This window comes from Polyodon spathula, chromosome 13 (assembly GCF_017654505.1).
Source record: "Polyodon spathula isolate WHYD16114869_AA chromosome 13, ASM1765450v1, whole genome shotgun sequence".
Lineage (NCBI taxonomy): Eukaryota > Metazoa > Chordata > Actinopteri > Acipenseriformes > Polyodontidae > Polyodon > Polyodon spathula.
In genome coordinates, this window is record NC_054546.1 from 12951740 (window position 1) to 12967037 (window position 15298).

Consider the following 15298-nt stretch of genomic DNA (forward strand, 5'->3'; position numbering starts at 1 on the left):
TAGACCCTGGAGTAATTCATTCTATCACTATACTGTGATTGGACACACCTGATTTACATTTTTGATATTTGAGAGTTTCTGAACCACGTTTATCAAACTGCGAACACAGGTTGTGGAGAACTAGGTTTCTCTACTGTAATTCTGTAGGTTTATGTCAGGTTTAATTTACTGTTCACCACGAGACATGCAAGCCAGAAAACAGCACAATGGTTTTACACGCACAGGGCAACCTTTAACCTGGTATAGCAACTTCACGTATGGTTTGAGAGACATGGTTTGGAAACTCTCTATGATAAAGCAAAAGGAAAAAGGATTTCACTTTTACACTATAGCAGGAAAAGATTTTGTTCTAGACATAACAATGCTCACTTAAATGTATATAATTCATCAAATGCAGGTAGCAGTTAACTTTTCTCATGTGTAGCAATGTTCATTTATACAAATCAATGTATGCTGGTTATGAACTAGTAAGTATATGCACTTTATAAAACAATATGATTTATAAATTAAAAAATTATAGTAATATGCAATATTTACATTCATAATTGTACATTATATTGTGTGTGTGTGTGTGTGTGTGTGTGTGTGTGTGTGTGTGTGTGTGTGTGTGTGTGTTGTGTGTGTGTATTACCTGAGTTAAGACACTTCACAGTATATTGTGTGGCCTACTTTATTGTCTTTTATCCAGGAGTAAACTCCACAACATTTAATTCCAACTCAGCATTTATTTAATGTATTTCTTCAATACTGTTTTAACATTGGCCTAAGGCCACGCTGTCATATCCTGTACTGGTTTTACTGCATTAAAAAATCTTGTGAAGTCAGAAAGTAAATGAAATGAAAGCTGTGCTAGCCTCAAAGGTATATTTGAATGTATCTATTTTTAGCATTAGCAACGCTGCTAAAGATCTTGCACTAGTAGGAAGGCTGTAACATATAAAGCAATAAGGTACCGGCACAAAGAAGTAAGTGTATGGATTTAACTTTCCTCTTTAAAATGAACAGCTTGATTACTTTTTTTTTTGTGACACCAAGTGCTAAGTAAAATTTCCTTTCAGAATGATAAAAACCCTTGATAACATAATACAGCTTAAATAAGAGGCTAATAGAGCCACAATATTCAGATTTTCTGAACACCCCAACCATGTATATAAAATGTAATAAAAGAAAGTGGTACAGCATATAACCAAGTTACAGTTTTCCCTCAAAGCAGTGCTGCTGGAGTGCAAGTTCGGGTCTCTCTGCAAGCCTCAGAGCTTCGTGCATCCCTGCTGCTGACAGTTTGCGGTTGATGTTCCTGTATTTGCACTGCAGCAGGTTCCGGAACGTGGTCCGTAGGTCTCGGTTGAAGAAGGCATATATAAAAGGATTGATGAGGGAATTGGCATAGCCCAGCCACAATAATGTCCTCTCTACCCAAAGGGGGATGCAGCTACACTCGATGCCACAGATGAAGGGCCTTGCTGTGGACAGCAAAAAGAAAGGCAGCCAGCAAACCGTAAACGCCCCCACAACAATCCCCAGGGTGGTGGCTGCTTTCTGCTCCCTTTTGAAAATGGAGATGTTTTTTCTTTCGTGCTTGAGAAGGCGAGAAAAATTGGCGCACTCTTCCGACTCCTTGTGCACTTTTATAGCTCCCGGGGCGCAGTCAAAGCCATCATTCTCTTCTGGCAGTGGGAAGCCAGAAAATGTGTGTTTAGCAGCACTCCTCTTGGCAGCTTTGTATATCTGGTAGTACATGATCAGCATCACCGACATGGGGATGTAAAATGCCACAGCGGTGGAGTAAATGGTGTAGCCAAAGTCTTGACTAATCAAACACACCTTGTCATCATTTACATTCTGGGCCCAACCGAAGAGAGGAGGCAGAGTAATGGAGGCAGACAGGAGCCAAACACACAAGATCCTTTTGGCCATGCATCTTCCATTTTGTCTCACAGGGTACGTTAACGGTTTAGTTATTCCAAGGTACCTGAAACGGTACGTAAAACAGAAGTTAAGTCCCCTTTTTAAGTAAATGACCACATTACATTTAATAAGGTGCCTCAACAGACTTTAAATTACTAGTATGAGGGGGCTCCCAAGTGGCGCATCTGGTAAAGACACTGCCAGCCATGGGCAGGAGTTCCCAGGGGTCAGTGCACAATTGGCTGAGACAGCATGCAGTTATAACTACTATTTTTATTTATGAATCTTAATGCTCTTTCAGCGCTCTCTCTTACTCTTTTAATTATTGCCTTTAGTTCTCCTTCTGACTACTCACACAACAACCAGCTGGAAGCGCAGTGCACATTTTTATATCTCCCGTTTCCCCCCCATGTCTCTGCTCTCATTCACACAAAAGTAAACAGCCAGAGTGGGCCAATCAAGCCAGCACCCATGTAAAAGAGAAAGAGCAGCATGCAATCACCACACATTATAACACAGACTCACACTCAACATTTATACAGTGCATCTTACAATGCAATCCCATCCCTCTCCCCAGTCTCTGATACAGTCCATGTTGCCCGTGTCTGGGCACGGCTGCCCCCGAGGCTACACTGCTCCCCCATTGCACACTTCCTGGCCCGTAAAGAACTGATCTGTGTTCTGAAGGAGCAGTCGTATCCGGCGATGTGGTTTGATTCTCTCTGCCGGAGCAGTCTGGCCACCGACACGAGGGATGGCTTTCGTCCATGGCAGGTGATTGGACGAGGTTGGGTTAGCAGGGTGCTGGCACTGGCTTTTAGAGGTGAGTTGGGGTATGGGTGGTGAAGATGAGACAGCGTGATTGGAGGAATCTGAGTTTAATGGGCGATGGTGGCAGTGGCTCGCGGGGTGATATTCGGACAAAGGAGCGGGAGATGGTACGGTAACTTTTGGCTCACTAACTGTTCAGTAACTATGGTAGAGAGTGAGACGGTCTCTGTGCAGGACAAGACGGAGACCAGTGGGGGGTAGTTTCACCCTGTATACCACTTCGCTAAGATGCTCAAAGACTTCATAGGGACCCACCCATGGGCTGTGAAGCAGCTCCCCTACATCAAAGTGCCGTCCCCTCTTCTTGACATCTTAATTGCACTTCTGTCTCATGCCGGCAGCTTGCAGCTTGTTTCTGTCGAACTGGTGGGCTACGTCCAGCCATCTTGTAACCAGTGTGCATACTTGGGGCCAGGAGGTAATGGACTTGAATCTGGGGGCTGCCTGAATAACAGTTTCATAGGGATATGTATTTCCCTGTGCAGCAAAAGTAGGGCTGGTATGCAGGTTCTGTAAACGAGTAGGATCAGTGGAAGCTGTTGGTCCCAGTCCCCCTGGGGGTGGCTGGTAGCGATGGCCAATTGGGCAGAGAATGTTGCGTTACGAGGTCTTGGTTGCCCCGAAGTGCCCTGTGCCACGTATTCCGTGAACCACAGTCAAGACCGCAGACTGTAGTGTACAGGGAACCATTGCCATTGCAGGACCTTTTCCCGGAGGGCTTAACTGTCCCACTGTACCCGCAGTCCTTTCGTATTGGGGGAGCAGGCGGCAATGGTTTCCCAAGCAGGCCACATACCCCCTGCAAGCCATAGGAAGACGAGCTGTAAGTCCGGGTCTTGCTACTGTTGTGCTCTCCACTCTGTGGCTGGAACAATGGTAAGCTTGTAGCAAGCCTTTCCTAGCTGTATCTCTCCTCTCCCGGTTCCTTCCTCTTGCTTCTGTTGCTCTCTCCTGTCACAGTGGTGAGGGGGCTTGCTGGGGTGTCGAGTTCGCATTCTGGTGACAAAAGTGTTGGGTGGCAAAATCGTAGTCTGGGAGTTGCTCCAACCAATAGATGAGTTGTCCTTTGGGCCCCTTGAAACTAACCAACCACTGGAAGAAGGTGTGGTCAGTGCACAGGGTTAAGTGTCTCCCACATAGGTATGGTCAAAATTGTTTAAGAGTGGCAATTACCACCAGTTCTTGGTGGGTGACGCAATAACTGCATTCTGCTCGGTTGAAGGCTCAGCTAAAGTATGCAATAACTTGTTCACCTCTGGCCATCTATTGTGACAGCACCACCCAGAATCCTTGATCACTGGCATCAGTATCAAGGAAAAAGAGTAAAGGCGCTGGGGGCATCAGGATGAGGCCCAGAATCAGTGCATCTTTCAGGGAGCCAAAAGCATCCTCACGCTGTGTGGACCATAGGAAGGGTTGACTTTTGTGGAGTAACTGGTGGAGGTGGGTTACAATGGTGACGAACTGGGGTATGAAGTGATGGTAGTATGAGGCCAGAACCAGGAAACCCTGCATCTGGCATTGGTTGGCTGGGGGAGGCCACTTTTGGACAGCTTCAGTCTTTCCAATGTTGGTGCTGATCCTGTACTTCCCCACGTGGTGTCCCAAGAATGCCGCCTCACTTTGCATTAATCAGCACTTATCAGGATGCAGCTTGAGTCTGGCGATCTTGAGGCACTGTAACACGATTTGCAGGTTAGCCAGAGCTTCGTTAAAGGTGTGGCATAGACCTGCAGGTCATCTAAGTAGACCAAACAGCTCTGAGGGGGAATGCCTGTCAGCACCCACTCCATGAGCCTTTCAAAAGTGGTAGGCGTGTTGCACAGACTGACTGCCACAATCATCTCCCCGTTGAGAAGGCGGTCTTGGGGCAGGCTTCAGGGGCGAGCTCGATTTGCTTAGTAGCTGCTGCAAAGGTCCAGGGAGCTAAGCCATGCTGAACTAGCAACCAGGTCGAGCGATTCATCAATGCAGAGCAGGGGGTAGGAGTCTTTTTTTGTGGCTTCGTTGAGACATCAGTAATCAATGCAAAACCAGCGAGTCCCATCCTTCCAGGGTACCAACACCACTGCAGAGGCCCAGGGCTATCCAAGGGCTCAATGACATTCGTCTCTTGCATCTCTCTCAATATGCGCAGCTCCTTGCTGGGCCAGGGGGAGGTGGCGTGATTGTTGGAAGGATGGGGCGGGTTTTTCCCATGTTGATCACATGCTGGACCAGATGAGTGCAGCCAGTTTCTTCAGGCTGTGCAGCAAAGGTGTCCTGGAATTCAATCAGCAGTGCTCACAGCCATCTGCATTGCTCTGGGCAAAGCCCCTCACAACTGTTGCGCCAGACCATCTTCATCGTCGACCAAGCTCCCGGCTGGGCTGAGGGGGTAGCAGGGGTGGGGCACAAGGTTTGAACTGCTGGCAAGTGACATACCTCCTATTATATCAGATGGGGCAGTTAGCCATCAAGTGTCGGGCTGCCCGCATCTCCAGCATATCCTCTCCTATTGTCGGCTCTGGTCCGGGGCGGTGGCTCTCACTCTGGGGGTAGGGGTGTGCTCTGGTTTTTCTCCCTCGTCAAGGTGGGTCTGATAGGCAGTGGTTCAGCCCGCAGCGTGGTGGGAAATCTTCATCCTGTCGCACGGCCTCAATAGTTAGCGCTTGGCTCACAGCTTCCTCCAGTGTGCGGGGGTTGGCAAGATGGACTTGGTGGCTCAGTGATGCTGTCTGTAAACTGCAGAGGAAAGTATCTAGAGAGATGCAATGACTAAAGCTGCTGGGTTCGTCACTGTAAGCCCAACTGGCTAAACGTGCAATGTCAGCAACCAACAACCCCAGTTTCTCCCTCCGTGCCTTCTTTCTTCACTGAAGTTGGTCTTGAAGAGCGAGGTATGGTTCACAGTTGTCGAACCATTGCTTCATTGCTGCTAACAGTGCATCATATTTGGTCCTCTCCTGCGGTTCATTCTCGTGACTGGGCTAGGTAGATTGCTGTCTTGTTCCACAGCTGATAGCTCAAACTGTACCAGGAAGGCCTCCAGAGAGGCTGTGTCAGTGAACCGGGGTAGTTTTGGTCTCAGCCTTGCGATGTGGAGGATCAGTAGTCTGTGGTAGGAGGCATCTCTCTCCTTCCTGGGTTGTCTCGTGTTGCAACCCCTGGCGAGGATGGGGGTAGTGGTTCCATTGTAGTGGGTGTTGTCTCACTCCTCTTCAAGTTGTCCCGTGCTTCAGCCCTTACTGGGGGGTGCAGAGTGCGGGTGTGGGGGGTTGAAGCTATTGTGCTGAGTGACAACTCAGATAGCAATAAGTGGATTCTTCCACAGGAAGTAGCCTGGTTGCAGGGTTGACCGCATTGGTACCATTGGTTGCGGGGGTCCAGGTTCAGAGTGGCTGTGGTCACGGTGTCTGGATTCGTCATCTGCTGCTCCTTGCCTCGCTGTCCTCCAGAGTGCCCTGATAACCGATGTTGCCTTCAGCCAAGACAGCGGCCACTGTCTGCATCCAAATGGGCCCTCGGGCTTTGGGTCTGCTCCCTCCTGTGAAACTCATCTGGTGTTTTCCGTGTTCTCCATTTAGATCCTACTTTACTTCGCTCTCATTCACACAAAGGTAAATAGCCCGAGCTGGCCAATCAAGCCAGCACCCACGTAAAAGAGAGAGAGAGCAGCAACACTCGCCACATATTATAGCACAGACTCACATTTTACAGTACTCTCTCTCCGCAGTTTCTGACACTGTCCATGTTGCCCGTGTCTGGGTACAGATGCCCAGACACTACAATATATATATATATATATATATATATATATATATATATATATATATATATATATATATATATATACACACACACATATATATGTATATATCAGTGCCTTGCAATTCTCTCATATTACTGAATTACAAATGGTACATTGAAATTTCGTTCTGTTCGATATTTTATTATAAAACACTTAAATTCAAAATCAATTATTGTAAGGTGACATTGATTTTATGTTGGGAAATATTTTTAAGAAAAATAAAAAAACTGAAATATCTTGCTTGCATAAGTATTCAACCCCCACACATTAATATTTGGCAGAGCCATCTTTCACTGCAATAACAGCTTTAAGTCTTTTGGGGTAAGTATGTACCAGCTTTGCACACAGTGTCGGAGTGATTTTGGCCCATTCTTCTTGGCAGATTTGCTCCAGGTTGTTCAGGTTGGTTGGACGTCGCTTGTTGACCGCAATTTTCTAATAGTGCCACAGATTCTCAATGGGATTGAGATCAAGACTTTGACTGGGCCACTGTAGGACATTCACCTTTTTGTTCTTGAGCCACTCCAATGTTGCTTTGGCCTTCAGCTTCAGTTTTTTAGTGGACTGAAGTAGATTCTCTTGCAGTATTTTCCTGTATTTTGCTCCATCCATTCTTCCTTCAATTGTAGGGATGGTGTGTTTTGAGGCATGGGCTGTGTTAGGTTTGCACCTCTCTGTGGCTTCTCTCACAAGTCTCCTTCTTGTTTGAGCATTGAGTTTTGAGGGACGGTCTTTTCTTGGCAGTGCCTGGGTGGTGTGATGCATCGTCCACTTCCTGATTATTGATCCAGCTGTGCTCATTGGGATATCCAAACACTTGGATATTATTTTGTACCCTTTCCCTAATCTATGCATTTGTATTACTTTATCTCTAACTTCTGTATAATGCTATTTGGTCTTCATTTTCCTTCAGATTCACAGCCTTACCAATGATCCTTCAACACTGGGGTTCTTATCCAGAAAATGTGACAGCAACTTTAATGGTTCACAGGTGGAGGCCAATGGTAACGTATTTGTGTCCTCCTTTGGGCAATTTCTTTCATTGTGCAAACTGGGAGCTTCCACAGCACAGGGGTTGAATACTTATGCAAGCAAGATATTTCAGTTTTTTTATTTTTCTTAAAAATATTTCCCAACATAAAACCAATGTCACCTTACAATAATTGATTCTGAGTTTCAGTGTTTAAAAATAAAATATCAAACTGAACGAAATTTCAATGTACCATTTGTAATTCAGTAATATGAGAGAATTGGTCAGAGGTCTGAATACTTTTGTAAGTATTCAGTATTCATATATATATATGTGTGTGTGTGTGTGTGTGTGTGTGTGTGTGTGTGTGTGTGTGTGTGTGTGTGTGTAATTGTGTGTCTCGTAGATGTAAAAGTGTTTTTTATTTTATATATATTATATATATATATATATATATATATATATATATATATATATATATATATATATATATATATATATATATATATATATATATATATATATATATATATATATATATATATATATATATATATATATATATATATATGTGTATATATATATATATATATATATATAATATAGATATATATATATATATATATATATATATCAATAATTTAAAGAAAATACGAGGCGACCGAAGACATGTAAAATCCTAAAGTATTAAAATAAAAGTGCTAAAAGGACAAAGTTATTTATCTGTCGCCTATTTACATGGCAGTTCATAAATTGGACAATATGTCTATTTAATGTCTTCAGTAGTCATGTAGTTTTATATTAAATGTGTCAGTTCCCACATACTTCCAGTTTTTGTATCGCTGTAAAAGTGAGAAACAGTAGTTCTGGTACGCGTATGATGTGTTAAGGAAATGTATGGTATCTAGAAGCTGAGGTGCTTATATTATACACAATGATGTGGGAAATAAAAGTGTCAAAGCGTACATTAGGCATGAATTTAAATGAAATGGAGTAGACAAGAACACACTAAATTAAAATGTGTGAATTTTATGTCTGATCACCCCGGGAGGTTTCCAGCATACTCACCTATCTATACTTATTACACACAGGGTCATGATTGAAGCTGTACAGCACATCACATCCATCGCTATAAAGACGTTACAGAAAACCTGTCCAAAGATCCATTGTCCACCAATAAGGTCCGTGACACTAACAAATGGCATTACAGCCACTGCTACCGAGAGATCAGCCAGAGCCAAAGAAACGATGAGATAATTTGAAGGCTGTCTTAGTTTCTTTACAAAGCATACCGAAATAACTACCAAACAGTTTCCAGCAATAGTCAATAAAGTGAGCATCGTCAGAATAACTCCAATAACTATTTTTTCCATGATTCCATAGTTTAGAATCTTCTCCCCGCATTGAGTATCGTTCTCTGTGAACAGGCTGGAAGTTGGCAGGGAACTGGGAGTTGGTTCTTGTATAATCTTCAATAAATAATGTAAGTCCAGCGAGTCTGAAATCATTCTAGTGGTGCTGAGATCCCTCGGTTTTTCTTCTATCATGTAGGACCTGATGTTACTGTAAATAAAACTGCTGTTGGTGTCCATAACCATTTTGATCCCCAATGTCCATGAGGCAACCCGGTGTTGTTAGCAAACTGTACAGTTATACATCTGGTCCAACAATGCAGCATCTGATGCTTTCATCTCTTCACCCAGACCGTTCAGCAAACATTACAGAAGTGATGATTAAACAGGTATGGCAGAAGATTCAGTAATGAGTATAATGGACAACAGGTGTCCCGTCTATATAATCATTTTGAGTTGAGAGTTTGCCCAAGTTCATGCTTCTTCTGTCCACGCTTCCCCAAAGAGAAGTGCTCTTTGTGAGTGAGCAAGGCTGGGTTTTGTTTGTGATTAAGCGACACTTTCACTTTAAGAAAGACTAACGACGTCATACCAATATGATGCCGTATTAAAATACAAAAAAAAAAAAAAAAAAAAAAAAAAAAAAAAAAAAAAAAAAAAGCACAAACGTCTTTAGGTGTGAAGAGAAGGCATGTTTTTTTTTTTTTTTTAACTAAACCTATTTAAATAAAACAAGCAAAACGCATGACGTGCCACTGACTTTAGTGAGTAAATCTATGAACCATTTATTTTATAATGTGTTTTCCATGTAAAATCAGTTTCAGATAGACCCTCTGGGAATCTAACAGTTTTATTTGATTTGGATGATGTGTTGTAAATATAAATACATCATTTCAAATGGAAGAAGACAATGCCACAAGTAACACCGAAGCAGTGCGTTTTCTAGTATTGTTTTTTCCTTGTAGTTGTCAATAATTGTAGGATTATATTTTATTTGTATTTCCTTGGACACCAAAACAGTAATTTTTGACAGTTCTAGCTTAGAAAATACCTTTTAATTAGTTTCTGATTGAAGTTGAAAAGACTCTAGGATGGATACTAAATGGATACCTTCTCACACACATCTTACTGTCAATATCGGTAACACATACCTCTAACTCAATTTAAAGGAATGATAAGCAAGACTTTTGTACACAATCTGTCGAAAACACATAAGCAAAGATGATCTTTCAAACAAAATGATGACACCCCGTGGTTTAAAACGTGCATATCATATGATATTCCCTAAAATGATGTCTGCTACGAAGGTTGAGATAAACTAGTCTAGGGAACAGATGATAGAAGTAGCAGTCAGTTGAAATACCAAACCTTGTAATAAAATGTTGCCTTGCCCAGTTTGCAAAAGTTAATAAATTATTTGTATCACTGGGTTTACCTATTTGTCTTTTTGTTGAACTTTCAACATGTATCCTGTTGCTAAGAGGATTTCCCCATGAACAAGCTGCACTTCTGCTGTTAGCGACCTAAAGAAAATCGCATCACAGCAAAAGTGGATACTGTCTTTAGCTCGGACTGCACAGATGACTCTCATACTTCCATTAATTAAGTTTTGCTGCCCTCTGGTGGTAAAATTAAACCAAGCACATTCAATCACGTTGGTCCTTGTGAATCGTGTTCTAATGAAAGGCGAGAAGCAGTGGTACTGTCTGCAGCCTGAATACTTTCTGACCACAGTCATTCAGTCTTGGGCCGCAACACTGGGCCTCTCCAAAGCGAAGAGGTGGTGGTTGTTATACGATAGGGATTTATGTCTACTGAGGCATCCAAACTCATTTCACTTGTGACCAAATGGCATTCAAATGACCCTCAAGATGAATGAAAGACTAGTAGTGGCCCACTCCGCTACCCAGTCCCCAGTGATAGGACAGTGCTAGATTAGCACACGGCAGTGCTGTCGTTTTGAAATGTGGCGCTTGTGTGCCACCTAGTGAAATCTGTACTGTAATGATCAGGAAATGAATGTTATTTGAGTTATACAACTTAGTTGTGTAATGATGTATACGTAACTACTGTTTGTCGCGTTCAGACGGCAGTGCAGAGCATCGCCATTGACATGCTTGTGCTTGTATGTACTTAAACAAGCATTGTTTATCATGGCAGCTGTAGCTTTAGTACAAGGTGCCAGCAGAGGGCTTGGACTGGAGTTTTGCAAACATATTTTGTCAAAGAAAAGCGAGGCACTGATTATCGCAACATGCAGAAGTCCAGAAAAGGCACTCCAGTTGAAAGATTTAGGAGAAAGGTATCCGGGAAAGGTCACAATTCTGAAGGTGGATGTGACCCGAGAAAATGAAATTCAGCAAGCCGCCGAAATAGTTAAAAGCAAATTTGGGAAAATAGACCTTTTAATTAATTCGTCCGCTATGTTGCTTCCATCGGGAAAGGGTGAAACTAGCCTTCGGGATATATCGTTTGAGGTGAGAGTGTACTGTACACTATAGTATTGTTAAACTGTGAGAAGGCTACCCTGCTACCTCGTGCAATTACAAAGGGGCACTAAGTAGTTTTGTGCAAGGTTTGAAATATGATATCAAAAAATAATAAGAGCATAGATATTTCATAATAAGCCCTGCATATACAGATGTGCTGCAAAAGTCTAGTATAAAGAAGTTAAAGTTTGTAAAATGTATCCTTGGTGATGCTAATGATTTGAACAGTAAGTTAAAATCAGAAAACTAACCAGGTTTTACAATTTGTATTTCTTTGGTTACAACATACTGTATTTTCACAATCAAATGTGTGCACTCAGCCTAATCATCCAAATTCCAACAGTACACAAGCATACCCAGAATTTAAAAACCTGTGTTGATTCGTGGTAGTAGCTGGGTTTCTTCTTCCTTCACTTTATTATTATTTAGCAGACACCTTTATGCAAAGCAACTTACAGAGACTAGGGTGTGTGAACGATGCATCAGCTGCAGGGTCACTTACAACAACACCTCACCTGAAAGACAGCATAAGGAGGTTAAGTGACTTGCTGTGGGTCACACAATGAGTGGCTGAGCTGGGATCTGAACCAGGGACTGCCTGGTTACAAGCCCTTTTCTTTAACCACAGGATCACACAGCCTCCTATTATTTGGGATACCTGAACAGCCATCTACAATTGTATGCATGCTATTTTAATAACTAAACCCTGCATGTCCCAAGTGCGTCTATTTTGTAGGAATGGCAGGAGGGAGTGGGGGTGAGGTTGTTGTTTTTTTTTTTTGGGGGGGGGGGGGGCATTTATTCAAGTTTTACCCTATAACAGGTTCAGGTCTGACCCTGATTCGGTGAATAAATTAAACACGTTAACTGGCTTTTCTATTTATCTCTCTTAGGGTCTTGTTGCCACCCTGACTACTAATACAGTTGGACCTCTTGTGATGGCAAAATATTTTAGCCCTTTGTTGATGAACGGAAGTGGAGGGTTTGGGCAACAGACAGCTGATAAATCTAAGCAACACAGTGGCATTATAGTCAACATGACTGCTAAAGTTGGGTCTATTGGAGACAACCGTAAGTGTATAAAATCTCTATGGAAGAATAAGACTGGTAATGTCGATCTCAAATGTGCAATTCACAGCAGAATTGAGAGAAGATTGTCTTGTGGTTCTAGTTAGTGTTGCAAGCTGTGAGGGTTTGACTGCGCTGGACAAAGACAGAATGCTGAAACACTGGGTTGCACACTTTTATTAAATTAAATAAAAAACAAAATACTTTTAACCATACAAAAACAAAAGTTGCCTGATAGGCTTCTTACAAAATAGCTCTATGTTAGCCGAGAAGGAGAGCACATAGACAGCCAGTCTCTCCCTGGACTTTACAAAACAACTGTGAACTGTCAGGCTTAAATACAGCTAGGCCAGGCTAAATTGACAATCAATTAAGCGACTGAGCTTGACCAGCTGCATTCACATAAAAATTAAGAGATTATTAAGGCTTAGCTTTTTAACTTTTTCCAGAAACATTTATACAGCAATAAACGTAAAACAAAATAAAATCATAAAAATAAACACTATTTAAAGGAGAGGGGTTTTCACCCCATCACATAGGCACAATTTTCAGGACCACTGTTTTAAAATAATATAAATTAAATGATACATGCAAACATCTACCCAAATCCCCCCTAACCATTATATTTGCCAGATTCTGATTGGAGCACACAAGGCCTCCTCTCTGTTGTGGATTGAGTCACTAATGTTGCTGTCATATCTCTAGGGTTGGGAGGATGGTACAGTTACAGGATGTCCAAGGCAGCACTGAACATGGCTACCAGAAACCTCAGCATTGAGCTTGGCAGAGGAAGGGCAAAGGTTGTGTGTGTGTCACTGCATCCAGGAACTGTGGACACAGACCTGTCCAGGCCTTATCACAAAAATGTTCTCAAAGATAGACTTTTTACTACTGAGTGTTCAGTACAGTACTTAATGAATCTTATAGACAATCTCAGTGTGGATAAAACTGGAAAGTGTTTTGCTTGGGATGGCTCAGAAATACCTTGGTAAATGAACCTTGATAATACCCATTTTGAACTATTGCAAATGTGATATTAACTGGCTTTAAGATAGTGGTAGTTTGTTGCAGCAGTTACAATATAATGTCAGCACAATGTATTAATAAATATTTCTAAGTACTTTGTTCTGATTTTTAAATGTCATTATTTCTTTAAACAGATTTTATGTTTAATATCAACAGTGGTTATATAACCACAAGACACCTTTCACTTCACAACATTATGTATATGTGTGTGTGTGTGTGTGTGTGTGTGTGTGTGTGTGTGTGTGTGTGTACATTCAGCCCAAAATTGGATATTGTGGGAATCATAGTTGTAGTTCCCAAAAGTGGCCATGTGGGGGTGTCATGGGCTCACTTTATTTATCTTCATGCATCTATGTTGTTTAATAAAATAATGCAGAAACTGGAGAAAACGTCTAGTAAAATTGCCTTTTGTCTCCAGTAGATTTAATTCCAGAAGTAAACAGCACTACTGTACTGTGTATAATACCTGACTAAAGATAATAACGGTAAATAAACTAAACTGGGGTTAAAAACTGCACTTTACCCATACTTTAGTGTTAATGAATTGAACTATGGTCTATATTTTTTTATTTATTTTTATTTTTATTATGTAACCCTCTGAATACAAGATAAATAACCAGTGCTCGTGGTCAAACTCCAAAGTACAGTGGAGGTAAATTAACTTTATCTGTTCAAATGGTGGCTGTTTAAAATCTCAATTCAGATCATATAATGTAAGTTTACTTGAAGACAGATTTTTCAGGTCAGGGTCACTATCTTTGTGAAGTTAATGGTGAACTGAGAGATCACGGTGAATTAACTGTCATTGATTTGTATGTACAGGCATTATGTTCAATGCAATTTCATTTTAAGAAAATTTACAAATGAGAGGAGGCCATTCGGCCCATCTTGCTCGTGTGGTTGTTAGTAGCTTATTGATCCCAGAATCTCATCAAGCAGCTTCTTGAAGGAACCCAGGGTGACAACTTCAACAACATTAAAATATAAAAAATGTTTTGTACAAAACACATTTTTTTACCTGTCATTGGTTTGGCAATACGTCTCTCAACATTTTTCCCGTTTTCCAGACTTCATTATCTATTGACAGTGAAGCCAATTTATCCACTGAAAATTAATTTGAGGTGCAACATATATTAGGATGGAACCTGATCCAGCATGGGGACCCTGGTACTTTTTTAAGGGTCCTAAAAATGTATAGCGTGGTGGCAAGATACATTGTTTTCAACTGAATCATTGTGAAGACTGAAGTCAAGAAAAATAAACAAGTGAGAAAAGTCACTTAGCAGTCATGATGATTACTTCATTAAAGTACTCTTCAAAGTGATCAGCATTTTAGCACTGAGAAAGAGTTTGTGTGGTTTTTCTGCCTGGTGGTGAAATATATAAATATAAAAAGAGAGAACCGCAGATCATGAGCTCAGTAAACAGCTCAAAGTTATTGTGGCACTGCTCTTATTAAACATATTAACAACATAGAACATTTTATTCATATTTCACAATTCAAAACAGAGATCAAAAGTAGCTTTTTTTTTGTCTGTAGAAAGTCTTAATACAGTTCATCAAGGCCTTATCTGTTTGCTTTGAGGCAAAGCACAATTTGCACAAGCCTTTTTCATGTTAATAGATTTATAAGACTTAATTGAGCCTTTGCAGCAGCTAGTCCAGTTCTTCACGCTTTATTTAGTGATAGCTACAGGGTATATTGAGTGTACAAGGATAGAACAGTCTCCCAAGTGTATCAGATCCAAGGTGGAGATTGTTATACTAATGAAGGACATGCTGGTTTCCTAGTATGGTATGTGCACATTGTAGTTACAACTATTATATGGCAAGTTTTATGATCTTACCCATTTTAGGGCCAGGG

At 41.5% G+C, this 15298-nt stretch overlaps 2 protein-coding genes across 2 annotated transcripts; one reads left to right on the forward strand and one right to left on the reverse strand.

Annotated features, from left to right (window-relative positions):
- Positions 1–613: 613 nt before the first annotated feature.
- LOC121326196 (5-hydroxytryptamine receptor 7-like) lies at positions 614–9335 on the reverse strand. Its single transcript, XM_041269395.1, has 2 exons — positions 8568–9335; positions 614–1972 (listed from the first exon to the last, which is right to left on the reverse strand). Exons 1-2 carry the CDS (start codon positions 9095–9097, stop codon positions 1192–1194), a joined length of 1311 nt encoding a protein of 436 aa, XP_041125329.1. The 5' UTR covers positions 9098–9335; the 3' UTR covers positions 614–1191.
- Positions 9336–10951: 1616 nt separating this feature from the next.
- Positions 10952–14334, forward strand: zgc:65997 (uncharacterized protein LOC794398 homolog). Its single transcript, XM_041269293.1, has 3 exons — positions 10952–11328; positions 12234–12411; positions 13114–14334. Exons 1-3 carry the CDS (start codon positions 11005–11007, stop codon positions 13398–13400), a joined length of 789 nt encoding a protein of 262 aa, XP_041125227.1. The 5' UTR covers positions 10952–11004; the 3' UTR covers positions 13401–14334.
- The last annotated feature ends 964 nt before the right edge of the window (positions 14335–15298 follow it).

What these genes read in the sequence shown, in the direction of transcription:
- LOC121326196 (XM_041269395.1), bottom strand. Translation starts at nt 9,097, where the DNA reads ATGGTTATGGACACCAACAGCAGTTTTATTTACAGTAACATCAGGTCC. An exon ending in TGTGTAATAAGTATAGATAG is followed by an intron (nt 1,973 to 8,567) that starts GTGAGTATGCTG and finishes GTACCGTTTCAG; the next exon opens with GTACCTTGGAATAACTAAAC.
- zgc:65997 (XM_041269293.1), top strand. Translation starts at nt 11,005, where the DNA reads ATGGCAGCTGTAGCTTTAGTACAAGGTGCCAGCAGAGGGCTTGGACTG. An exon ending in TTCGGGATATATCGTTTGAG is followed by an intron (nt 11,329 to 12,233) that starts GTGAGAGTGTAC and finishes TATCTCTCTTAG; the next exon opens with GGTCTTGTTGCCACCCTGAC. An exon ending in TGGGTCTATTGGAGACAACC is followed by an intron (nt 12,412 to 13,113) that starts GTAAGTGTATAA and finishes TCATATCTCTAG; the next exon opens with GGTTGGGAGGATGGTACAGT.